At 41.4% G+C, this 12646-nt stretch overlaps 2 protein-coding genes across 2 annotated transcripts; one reads left to right on the top strand and one right to left on the bottom strand.

Moving 5' to 3' along the window:
• Positions 1-148: 148 nt before the first annotated feature.
• Positions 149-9086, bottom strand: LOC136421472 (uncharacterized). The gene is made up of 3 exons (XM_066408798.1): positions 8850-9086; positions 1044-1124; positions 149-456 (listed from the first exon to the last, which is right to left on the bottom strand). The coding sequence occupies exons 1-3, from the start codon at positions 8905-8907 to the stop codon at positions 149-151; spliced, it is 447 nt and encodes a 148-aa protein (XP_066264895.1). The 5' UTR covers positions 8908-9086.
• A 1577-nt stretch (positions 9087-10663) lies between these two features.
• On the top strand, positions 10664-12636 carry LOC136421471 (nuclear pore membrane glycoprotein 210-like). The gene is made up of 3 exons (XM_066408797.1): positions 10664-10833; positions 12005-12144; positions 12410-12636. Exons 1-3 carry the CDS (start codon positions 10670-10672, stop codon positions 12634-12636), a joined length of 531 nt encoding a protein of 176 aa, XP_066264894.1. The 5' UTR covers positions 10664-10669.
• Positions 12637-12646: the final 10 nt, after the last annotated feature.

The following is a 12646-nucleotide window of genomic DNA, read 5'->3' as shown; positions in this document are numbered from 1 at the left end:
TTGATAAATAACAGACGTTTCAGTTCAACCATCTTAGAGAATATCTATACCTAATTCACATACATAATTTAAAGATACCAGACTCCAGATTCTGTTTAGTCACTAACGAAAGAAAGCAGATGCTCACCGAACCGTCTGATCGTTAACTTTACAAAACATATCCATTTTCTTGAGTAACCTTTGGCTTTGTATTGACATAAGACTCACCTTCTCGTAACTCGTAGAAGTCTGAGCCAGCCTCCAGACGAAGTCTCAGCCCTACCGTGTAAGAGTTACCCTTCTTCAGGAGACACATCTTACGGACTTTGACGTACTCGAACGACAAGCACTCTTCCCGGCCCTTCTCCGCACAGCGAGAGGCGCATTCCGCCGGGGACTGTGCCTGTAGTTGCGTTTCCATGCCGTCTTTCACAGAAGCAGCGACCCCTGGCGTCCAGATGAATTGTTTCATCAAAGCTGTGGGGAAAATAGAGAAATTCATGTGAAGTACAGTCAGTAGGTACACATCTAAGTAAAGAGGCTGTGGGGAAGAGGATGACATATGACGAAGGCAGCGTCATTTCTGTAGCACCGATGAGTAGCTTAGACATGGCTTTGTATGCTGTTTTGTTGATAGTTTTAGGACGATTTTTATTATCTGTAATTTTTCTTCCAATGCCAAATCCGACCCTTAACAGTAAAGATGCAATTTTGTTCCGCCTCAGTTGGGTGTAAGCAATATCGGCAAAATGATAAAGAGGCAACATCAACGCTAAAACAGCATTAGCAGGATAGTTTCGTGTGTGGTTTCTTAGTCCAGGACAGCAAGAGGATCATATACAACAGCAACCTTTACTTACAAATTCAAGATTGCAAGAGTACAAACAATTAAAGGTAACAAGTGTCCATTCTAAAAATATAACGAATGTTTCTACATACATTACTCGGAGGGGAGGGGGGGTGAGTATTAGGCATGAACTTTGTTGGTTTTATCAATTCTGGAAATTCAGAAATCACCTCTTTAAACTAATTCTTATAAAGATATTGTATCATACTAAACCTACCATCATCCTTTGCCACAGCATTTTGCCTCTTCACTCTGTCCAGACCGGGTTCTGACCGACCAATGACGGCAGCTTCAGCTTCTGAAAAGGATATTAAAATGAGAGATAAACATCATGCAATATGCAGTGTTGAAAGGAGTCGCTAGGTGGATTTGAAAACCCTAAACATTGACGTATTCTAACTTTTTTAAATGATAGCACACCAAATACCAATTCCTATGCCTAGAAATGATCTATACCTTTTTTTGTGTTATCATCATACCATTCTTTCGCTTTCACTTTGATTTTGTTTATCCAGGAATTTGCAGTTCAGTTCGATTACACCTGTTTTGGAAGTAATCCTGTTTGAACATTAAAGACTGTGACATATAAAGTATACACTGCAACACCTAAAATGTACATTTCCTGCAAGTTTTACATTTAGTCGAAATTGTACATATATAAATAAAAAAAATCCAAACATGTAATAACCGAACAAAAACACATGTAGAACACCCCACAGAATGCGCAAAATGGACTTGTCCTCAGCAGACGTTTCCCGGCATTTCCAGCTGTGAAAACTCCCCAACCGGAAGAGATTTTCTCGATACTACTTTTCCTGTCGACCCCTGGCCATCTGACTGCACCACAAGATTAACGTCTGCCCAAACAAAATAAAGACGGCGCGGCATGGCGTCTTGACCTTAAGTCACCTTTCCCTAGCAACTTAATTTTCAATTTTCGAGTGCTGTAGTTCCTGAGTCAGTTACGGTGCATGGTTTTCTTAAGAATACACTTGACAGTTGTAATCTATCTCATTGTATATCCGTGTACACGGGATAAGACGCAAGATGCTAGTTTGTTAACTAAATCGAGCGTTTATTTGTTGACGATGGTTTGTCGGAAATTTGAATTCTGTAAATTCGGGGATTCAATTTTGCGTTAGGGAGAAAATGGTGTGTTGGCGGTAGTTTGTGGGTAGGCGGGTGGAAGGCAGAACAAACATTTTTGCTGAGGTTTTCTTAAACCTAAAAGTTCGCAGTGAAGAGGTCATCGCGAAAATTGCAAACATTAGGCCACTACGAAAATTTCAACAGTTGCTTGAGTAGCTGCTATTTGGAGTAACATTAACAGTAATCCAGATTTTCATATCATGGTATCGAAGATATTTGAGCCATCAGGAAGAAAGATCCAAAAGAAGAAGAAAAAGCGAAAAAAAAATCATATTGCTAAAATAGCGAAATATTGATATGACGATCCCTTCAATGATGTGCTGTCCCTACGGCTGACATGGCTGATTACTTAAGGGACTAATAATGATGAGACGTTCCCTGATGACTTTGTTGGAATGAAACTGGTCTGTTGAAAACCAATTATAGTTTGTGTACAAAACAACCGCACAGTCCATTATGAAGGAGGGGTCAACAAATGTATCACCTACAAACCCACTCAGAACAGTTTAGTCAACACTTCGGCGTGCTTTGTTGTAGTGCATGTTTGTTTGGCTACATTGTAAACTGTGTTTGTAGGGTGCGTTATTACATCGTTTGTTGTTCACAAGTTGGTGGAGAAGATTGTGACCTTTTTATCATATGCCCCGTTTTCTGTAGGCACTCTCCACCAACCTTTGCTTGGAGAGTAGTTTGAGCGCCGTTAAGCCCCTGTCGCACAGTATTAAAATCGGTCGGCCGACGAGTCTGCGATATCTAATATGCCTGGTGTTCTCAGTTATTGCCCGATTCGTTTATAGATCGGTCGTTGTTGACAGGTATTCAAGCCCCGTCCATTTGATGGGGGTAGATTTTTAGGTGAAAAATTCGCTCGGGTTTCTGGTGATATTTCTAATTTGGCAGCCTTCTGGTGTCTTTTTAAGAGAAATGTTGTGGTATACCGAATTTGTGACCTTCGCGATCTTAATATGTGAAAAACAAAGACCGTACACAGTTTTATATGCTATAACGTTGTTCGTAGTCAGTCTCGAACCCAAATATCTTGACTCAGATAGTATAGTATGCGTACAAGCAGCAAAGATGAAGTTGTTGTGTTTGAGTGGATGTTTTTTGACAACCATTTTTGGCGTTCGTGTCACCGTGAAGTTTAGCGTGCAGTCCGAACAAAGAACACTCTGTCTAACCAACTCCGACCCGTGTTTAATACGCGCTGCTACAATCCCAACAATGCGTACCCAAACAAAAGAGTCTGTAAATTCCGTGAGTAATTTTGTTTAGAGTTCGTGGGTTGGCATACACAGTTGAATGGTCACAGCAGTTCAACTAAGAGTAGCCTGGGTGCCAGCTAGCCTCTACCAGGCTCCAGACGTGGCTGGAAAGATTACCGTACGTTGCGACGACACTGGTCATCATCGATCACTACAGTGGCAAACTGTAGTCTATCGACTGGCCAACTCCTCTTGTAGGTTATATTAATCTCCAAGCAGATCCACACCGGGCGCGAAAATCGTATATGCTAGCCAGAGAAGGTCCAGTCAGCCAGAGAGGGTCCAATAGCCCTACCGGTGTGGATCTGCTTGGAGATTATGTTATATGTCTATTTGGCCGAGTTCTACTCTTTCCAGTCACGTGCTGGAGGCTGGTTGAGGCTAGGTGCCATCCGTCGTAGTTACCACGGTAACACAAAGTAATGCAGTGTGTTTACTATTATATGTGTCATATGTGTTATGTTGAGCAGACGGCCGATGATGATGATGTGTTATGTAGTTAAGACACAATATAGTTTCCAGTTAAAAAATAAGAATATTGTGAGACGTTTTTACGGTATTGCTCACATTTATCGCGTATCACAAAATCTAGCCGTACAACGAAAGGAAAACAGGTCAGATTAAAAAAAAAAGAGAAAGCAAAAACACCTGCCATGTTCACTTCCCCACATCTGCTTGCAATTGTATAACACGTGGCATTCGTTGCGTGAAAGTTGACTGAGCCTTTTGTTTTCTTACTTCTGTTAAATCCAGATAAATTCCTGTCTCTATTCAGTAAAAACTCGTTAATCCCGCCTCTGGCTGTTTCAGCAATCCCTGCTAACTCCAGACGACATCTTGTGGGGGCACAAGCGGGTGTTGACATAGTTTGTCTACGCTGGTTTCCGATCCCAGACCCAGGTTGAAAATAGAAGCACAGAAACGATCTCTAAAGAAAGGACGAACGTTGAAACGTGCTTTCAAAATCCAGGTCTGTAAAGGATCGAACGAGATGAAATTAAACACAATCTGCGATGTTGTTTCTTAATTTTCTAGTAAAAGCAGTCACGTGAGTGTGCATTTGACTACTATAAATGCAGAAATGTTCGCGGTGGTTTTATGTTCGCGGTTTTCGCGGTGAACTTTCAGCGCGGACTTAAAACTATCGCGAAACTTTTTGCCAACCTATGATTGTAGCGCTACTATTGTTTCACAAGTGAACTTAAAACCACCGCAAACACTTCATTTTCTCCCTACCGCGAAATAAAAACCACGCGAACTTAAATGCATTTACAGTATTTGAAGTACGGATACAATCACAACGATCAGTTTGCCCGGCGAGAGGTATTATCTTGCGGCAAGATAATACCTCTCGCCGGGCAAACTGATCGTTGTGATTGTATCCGTACTTCAAATACTGTAAATGCATTTAAGTTCGCGTGGTTTTTATTTCGCGGTAGGGAGAAAATGAAGTTCTTGCCCTTGAAAATCTAAGCCGGAGAATTACAACTTACTTTATATAACACAGACTAGGGGTTGACCATACATAAGCGCTTAGCCAAAAATTTTGCTACTAGAGTAAAAACCTTTAAAATACCAGTAGTTAATTGTTCTGTTTAAAACCGACAGGCGGCCATGACAGCTTGAATGCTACAAAACTGATTAGTTGAGACGATTCGACCATAAAGAAAATCCAGAACACGTTTGGCCGGACATAAACATTTTATCACTTAGTAGTACCTCCTTCCCATAAATGTCTTTCAATAGTTTATTGAATTCTTTTCTCGCTTCTTGTTTCTTGTTTCGTCAACAGTCGGTAAACTATATCAATGATACTGTAAATGCAGAAATGTTCGCGGTGGTTTTATGTTCGCGGTTTTTGCGGCGAAATTTTTTGTCCAATTCTGTAGCAGTATGTGACTATAGCGATGCCGCGAACTTAAAACCAGCGCCAACACTCCAATTTCCCCATGGCGCGAAATTAAAACCACTCAAACTTCAGTGCATTTACAGTACTTTGTTAAGGATATATTTGATTATGATAAAAAAAGACTGATAAATATCCGATATAGCAATAGGACATAAACGACTACGCGTGTTAAGATTTTAAAACATTTATTGTGTATTTCTTTGCTAACTTCACTGGTAAGTTGCTGACCGGACTGATATTTCCTATTCCTTGTCCGCCTAAATGTCCGGATCCTGTCTAGGAAACTTGACCACACACACACCGTGTCCACCCGGAATATAACCAGAAAATGGGTACCACAAAAGATACAAAAAGGCTTACAAAATGGACCAGAACAAAACATCTGCGTGAAAATGGCCCTATTAACCACCTTCTAGCCACCCGAACAATGTTCGGCTCAAAAAGGATTCTGCTTAGACCATGCCGCACTTCATACATACATTCACAAACAAGAATGGGATTTGAGGAGGAAGTTTATCAAATTCGTGAGTGTGTGGTCAATAAGGGTATTATGCAGGATTACATGTGTCCAGGTCGGGGGTCAATGACCTCAGTGAAATCGACTTCTTGTACATCTGTGAACTCTTTTGGGATAAAATAATTGTTCTCTTTCTCTTTAATTCCAAAAGAGATTTTTAACATTGTATCTTTTAGATCAATGTACACTGTGTACTTGCTTTCGATATCTATCTCATAGTTGTTCATTGAGGAAAAGATTCAGGATGCTGTTTTTGTGAGACCGTTTATGAAGGAATGTGTAACATTTATGTAACGCGACTGAATAAAGACGTCATGCTCTGATTCGTACAGTCACAAGAAGTACGGCATCCCCATCTTAACGACTGAACATTAACTTTGTTCGTCCACAGTTCTTTCTTACGGTAAAAGCTTTTTAAAGACTCGAAACAACTAAAACTTGGACCATTTTCACAGTTCTATGATAGTGTGGGCTGAGTACAGTCGTCATGCCCTGATTCGTGCAGTAAAGTACATTAGTCATTATCCTCATCTTAACGACGAAACATTAAATCTGTTCGTCCACAGTTCTTTATGGTAAAAGGTTTTTTATAGACTCGAAACAAACAAACTTGCAATCTTTTAAACCGTATTCTGTCGGTGTATTAGCCTCAAAAAGGCCTTCCTACGGGCATATGGAGAGTAGAATTCGACAAATGAGGAATAATTTGCCAATAGAGTCAGTCCGCGGTAAGGTTAATAATTCTCCCGCGAATGAAACCCTCTTGTGGCCAAACTTCCCTGACAAATATTCTCCCTATAGCCGGTGTAGTTAGTGGTAGAGACTATTGGTTTACAGTACATACCGACTATAATTTCAGCTTGCTCGGCTCCAGTTTCCATGCCGCGTGCTCCCCGCTTTAACCCTTATCTGACCATAATCCTTGCCATAATCCTACCAACATTCACAGGGTGAAAGAAGGTCAACCCCCGAGACATGTTTTTCAGCTGGATATTTGTGTGTCTGGAAAATATCACAGACGACTTTTCCCAATAATTGCCAAAACTTGATAGTGTAAATCGTCAAAGATGGTGGCCGCAGAAATGTCTAGAATGCTTGTTACCGATGTGTAGAACGTTCGCCTGGAAGCCATCCTCTTTAAGGCTAGCTGTCTCTAGTAGTCAACAACTGATCGCGAATCAAACAGCACCTAACTAGGATAGCATCCACCAGGCTATTCTAAAACTGCTTGTTCGATACGTGTGATGCTGTTGATATCAAAGAGTCCTTGAAAATTATTTTTTCCGCTGAAATTGATATTTTTCTTTGAAATTCTTACATCCTTGTGACGTCTGACTTCCAGTCTACTTCCTAGTCGGTCAGTCACAGAAAATAACGACAGGATATTTCCCAGACCCGCTGAGGACAACGTCAACAAAACCTCACCACATTTACCCACACTACACATCGTTAATTGGTCCATCGTATGTTAAACGGAAGTGCTAACGTCAAAGTTAAAGATCGAACAGAAGAAAACAAAAGGGTTTTTTCTCCGAGGTATTTGTGTTCTAGCAGATGTTTTGGCTCAGGCTGCGGGGTACTGACATACTGATATACTCAGGTCTAGATTTAGAAACACTGTGATTTATTCCAGCGTGTTTCCAGCTACCAGGAAGTTTGATGTCTGTTCGTGATTATCGTAAGATTGCTTTACTTCGCTGATATTCTGTCGCAGAGAATTGTTTCTTATCGAACGCTTTTTTTGGCCTGAAGCTTACATGTATGTAGATGGCATAAAGTCACAAACGTAAAACCATCGATCCAGCTGGAGCAGAGAAATAGTAACCTACAGCCTGCAGCAATGTAGGCTCTACCAGCCTCCACGGGTCGCTGGGAAAATAGTAGAAATTCGCCAAAATGGAGTCAATTGTATGAAGGGAGTCGGCTATGGAGATAGGGTCCAATAACTGCGGCTGCGAATGTTAGCCTCCATGGCCAAAGTCCCCCGGCAAATGTTCTCCCTATAGCCGGCGCGGTTAGTCTAGTACATACTGTGTGGTAGAGACTAGCAGCAATGGACGGAGATACGTCTAGGATACAGATAAACGCAGTACCAGTTTGGACATTGAACTGTCGCCTGACTTTTTGAATCGCTTTTTCTAAACATGAAACTGTATTTTTTGCGCAGTGCTAGGCTTTGTCGTAGCCTGTCACTACACTGACTGACATGATTTGGCCTTTATAAGGATGTAATATCAGAGCTATACTTGTGGGACAAAAATACATGTTATACATGTGCTGTTATTATACATGTGGAAAAAATCGAGTTGATGTCAAGCTTCGTCCAATTGATTGTAGCAAGTTTAGCCATGTTCGCCTATGACACTTTTCCACATCTGTCCATGCTCTTCAGCAAATGTTGACTCGGCTTTTACTGACTGATATTCGTGACTTTACAACCTTTAATTTACACCTCTACAGGGCTGGGGTATATCAATCCAGGGAGCTTTTTGAAAACCTCATTGATAAACCTAATTTACGAGCTAATTAGTGCCTAATGAACCCCCCACGGGACTCTTACGACTTGCAATCTTCGGCTGGACCGTGGATAAATGCCCTGTGGCGGCCTGTGGTTGATTATTCTTCACAATCAGTCAGCAGTGACGGGTATTCATGTTGAAGGCTTTATCTTCACGCATAACTTATTTCGTCGTAAGGCGACCCACCAAGACAGTTTGCGGTGAAGTCAAGCTTGTTTGTGGCACGTTTGCCGGGACACTGTACAAGAAACAGCAGTAGTTTGCGTGATCTGCCGATTGAGCTCACCAAAGCAAGCTATTACAGCACAGCAGTTTTGTATTTCCAATGAGGTTGTGAGGCCCTTTGTCAGTTTAACCTAACCTAAGATGTTCTACCAAGCTGCCCACCAAGAATTCGTGGTTGAGCTTGTTTGGGTCCCCAGTTTGCAAGGACACTGCACAAGAACTATAGTTTGCCTTAGCCGGCCGGGTGATTTGAGCTATTAAAAAAGCTATTACATCAAACCGTATAAACAGTTTTGTTTTCCCAAGGAGGTTTTGATTGAGCCTCCTTTGATTTCCTTGTAAATTGCAACACACTAGCTAGTCTAACATAACCCAGGAGGTTCTAGCCAACGCCGGGTAACTACATAACATAGACGTCACTAAAGGCTAATTCACTTACCTGAACAGAAAGCCCCCAACAGTAGCGCCACTGAGAGAAACAAAGTCTTGGCCAACATGGTCTTCGGTGTGGATTTCCCTTCCTTGCCCAACTTGACTGAAAGCGGGGAGGGTGAGAGACCACCCGATGAGGAAAACGTCGCTAGAAATGCGTTCACGAAGGAAGGGCGCGTAAAGGGTGACTACCTACCACAAGGACTGGCGGGTATACTGGCCCACTGCTCTGGACGAGATTAGAGTTGTGGGAAATTAGACATATGACGTCACGTCATGTGACACTAAGGCAGGCATCTGATTGGTTGGCAAGTTTCCTCATTGTGCTTGTTATGAATAAATTAACAGGTGAGGTAAAGGCCACGAGAACCTTTCGAGTTGTTTACAAAATTGTGACTGGAAAAGGTCGAAAACGTGTCATGTTTGATAAATACTAACGTTGTACAAAAGAAGCTGTATCGACACAACAAAAAGTACAATGACTTTTGTACAATTAGTACACTGTACTAATGAAAAGTACAATAATTTTGTACGGTCAACTACAAATCGCAAAAAAAAATTATACAAAACAAAAATTAAGATTCTATTTACGAATCAATAAAGGTAATCTGTAATATCTTCTTACCATCAGGTGGGGTTATGGAATATAACTCGTGGGTATCAGTATGTTTCCTAACAAAGCAGTCTTTTGTGTATTTACCTATAATGCATTGTCTTCTGGCATCTTAAGATAACTCCTACATGATATAAACTATGCAACTGTCGGTCAAACTGGCCACGAATCACAAGTGATGAAACTGAAAGACAACGAGCTTCAGTGAAATCACTCAGCAAAGTTTCCTAGTCTGGGCAGACACTATTCAACAGTACTTGTCTTAGGTATCAATGAAGAGAATGTCGCTATGCTAAGCCCCCTGGTCGGACTAGAATCCTTACTGTGAAAGGCCCAGCCAAGGAACTGCCTCAGGCCAAGCCTTTGTTGTAGTCTTCCTGGGGAGATCGTCACAGGACTCTCACAGCCTCTTCTAGACTCGGGTCAGTTAGGGCTATCGTTTTTTCAGGAAACACTGCTTTTAGATAATGACATTTAATTCTACTCTCCAAGCAGAGGTTGGTGGGGAGAGCGGACACACAAAAACGGTGCATATCCGCATCGGATAAAACGGTCACATTTTATCACACGAATATGTTATTGTTCTGTTATGTGTTATAACACGATGTTATAACATACGTTATAACATGAATGTGTTCGTGTAAATATTTAATTCATTCAGCCAGCCAAAATGTTGACGCTTGTCAGGCTGAAAAACTAAGCCGTACACTGACTGCTTTAGATTATTGTAAACAATGTCAACTTTTTATCTCATGTAAATAAAACAAATTCTTTTAGCTATTACGATTAGTCAATCAACGTTATACTTAAGACAGAAAAGGCAAACTTCCCACAGAACGGAATAAACTTTTGTGAAAACGTAACGCGTACGTGAAAGCTGTGATTCGCAAAATGACAGAGAGATGAAGTCACTGGCATTGACCAATCCAAGAAGGTCTTTCATTTCACCTTGGCGGGATTTACGCTTCCCTAACTTTCAATTAGAGTGTCTTTCGTGAATATTTAGGTGCCTTTTGATATTTACATATAGTAGAAAAGTTATCAATTGATTATATTTGCACTATGTATGACGGAAATATACCTTTTTGATATACTGTACCACAAATAGTCACATATCAAGGATGAAATCACCGTGGATGGCTTGTATTAAGTCATTTAAATATCGCGGTGGCATTTATTTTACGTTGGCCTACTAAAGGGCCTCGGAGTTTATCATGTTAGGAAGCATGGCGGCACTTTACAAATCTTTGTTGCCTATCATTCTCCAGATTTCGCTAAGTTTCGCTTCAAAACTCAACGCGCCGAAGGTTTTACTTCCGTACTACTCTACGGTTGCCACTAACTTCACGTTGGAAGCCAGCGATGGATGCTTCACGTGGTAAGTAGCTGTTTTCTGACCAGATTTTGCGCGGTGACATGTGCGCCTCTCTGTTCCCGGTTCGCAACTACAGCCCCCCTCCCCCATAAATAATCGTTTCGTCCTTGACCGGCTTCTTTCTTCACCTGTCAGCCAAATTACATGGTATTGTCATCAAGGATTAAGAGCACATCGGGCAAAGTCTGTATGCAAAATTCTAGGAATTTGAAGGGGGAGGGGGGCTGTCTGCGATTGTGTCAGAACGGTGTACATGTACATCATAAATCAAGAATGTGCACTGCAGTATAACTATGCTTCATATGAGGGCGTCACATACTCATATTTCCCCCGTACTATTCCCCAGTGGAATGCCCTGCCTGGCACAGTTGTGACGGCTCTCACCGTTGAGTCATAATTTCCGTGCCAGGCTTGAGGCCTCTGTGACCCACCCCTTACTAGTACTTTGCCCCTGATGGGGTTATTTTGGGAGTATCAAAGGCAACCAAAGCAATATTAGGGTCCAAAATATGGAAATTAAAAAATGCTGAAATCTTTATGGTAGTGACATTTACTAACACTATTTAGCACATTTACACTATTATTATTGCGTAATAACAACTACTTTGAGCATTTTAAACCGCCCAAAAACATGCCGGACAATGATTCCCTTAGTTTCGCGAGCCTACAAAACCCCCCGATTTTTAGTGAGTCACAACAACGTCATATTTTTGCATGATGGATGTCGCAACACATTGTGATAGTGTTGTTTGAACTAATCATGTATAGAAATTGCTGAAGAAATTGACTGTCAAAATCCGATTTTCGGGCCATAATATTGCTTGGGTTTCCTTTAATGAAGATGATTTTTGTGTGCAGTGTTGGCACTGTTAATAGTTGATTTAATAGCAATGCAATTGACAACATTTAGATAATGACTGTTACTTACGTCAATTCATACAATTGACAATGACATTGAAAAAATAGATCACGGAAAGCACAAAAACGTTATAAAGAAAGGTGCACAGTATGGTGATACGCTTGAAATTTCTCTTAAGGCAGAAAAGGTAAAAATTTTCAAGCTGCACAATTAACAATTGCATAAAACATTATCATAATATGGTTTCTTGTGTTATAAAATATTTATAATGAAGTAGACCTATTTGATTTTCGTGAACTTTCCTTATTGTTTTAGGAGGTCAACAAGACCCGAGGTCGCCACTGTCCAGATTATCCCACTGCATCATGGGAAGGAATGTTCCAACAAGGCGGTTGTTACGGCAATTTCCACTCAACCGAACAAACTCACTTCTATCATACTTGCCGAGGAACAAGGTAAGATTCTTTGAACACTAGAGATTCCTTCTCTACATGCAATTTGTGCTGGGACGGAAATTTGCTTGTTGGGACAGAAGAAATGTCCCCCCTCTGTCCTAAAAATGCTAAGCAGAGAAAGCAGTATGTAACATTTCTAGAGTCCTTGGTATGACCCGGCCGGGATCGAACTCACGACTTACCGTGTGCAAGGCAAACACTCTACCCACTAGGCCATTGCACCGGTGAAACATTATGATTGACATCTCGCTATTTTATATGACAGAAACGGGACAGATGCTACGCTGTGACGTCATCGTCGACAGGATACACTCCATCACCGTGGAAACCACCACGCGGGAACTCTACCTGGAGGACTCGCCCGAGTCGTTTGAGATCAAGGCACTGGACGATGAACTGAACACGTTCAGCAGTCTGGAGGGAGAGGAGTTTGACTGGACCTTAGTGAACGATCCAGAGTCTGACGTACCAGCTGCTACTATCCTCAGGTAGGGATTACAAA

The sequence above is a fragment of the Branchiostoma lanceolatum genome, chromosome 16 (assembly GCF_035083965.1).
Source record: "Branchiostoma lanceolatum isolate klBraLanc5 chromosome 16, klBraLanc5.hap2, whole genome shotgun sequence".
Lineage (NCBI taxonomy): Eukaryota > Metazoa > Chordata > Leptocardii > Amphioxiformes > Branchiostomatidae > Branchiostoma > Branchiostoma lanceolatum.
The sequence above is the reverse complement of the archived record's forward strand: the minus strand, read 5'-3'. Positions and strand labels throughout refer to the sequence as shown.

What these genes read in the sequence shown, in the direction of transcription:
- LOC136421471 (XM_066408797.1), top strand. Translation starts at nt 10,670, where the DNA reads ATGTTAGGAAGCATGGCGGCACTTTACAAATCTTTGTTGCCTATCATT. An exon ending in AGCGATGGATGCTTCACGTG is followed by an intron (nt 10,834 to 12,004) that starts GTAAGTAGCTGT and finishes TTATTGTTTTAG; the next exon opens with GAGGTCAACAAGACCCGAGG. An exon ending in CATACTTGCCGAGGAACAAG is followed by an intron (nt 12,145 to 12,409) that starts GTAAGATTCTTT and finishes TTTATATGACAG; the next exon opens with AAACGGGACAGATGCTACGC.
- LOC136421472 (XM_066408798.1), bottom strand. Translation starts at nt 8,907, where the DNA reads ATGTTGGCCAAGACTTTGTTTCTCTCAGTGGCGCTACTGTTGGGGGCT. An exon ending in GTTGGGGGCTTTCTGTTCAG is followed by an intron (nt 1,125 to 8,849) that starts GTAAGTGAATTA and finishes TATCCTTTTCAG; the next exon opens with AAGCTGAAGCTGCCGTCATT. An exon ending in TGCTGTGGCAAAGGATGATG is followed by an intron (nt 457 to 1,043) that starts GTAGGTTTAGTA and finishes TTTTCCCCACAG; the next exon opens with CTTTGATGAAACAATTCATC.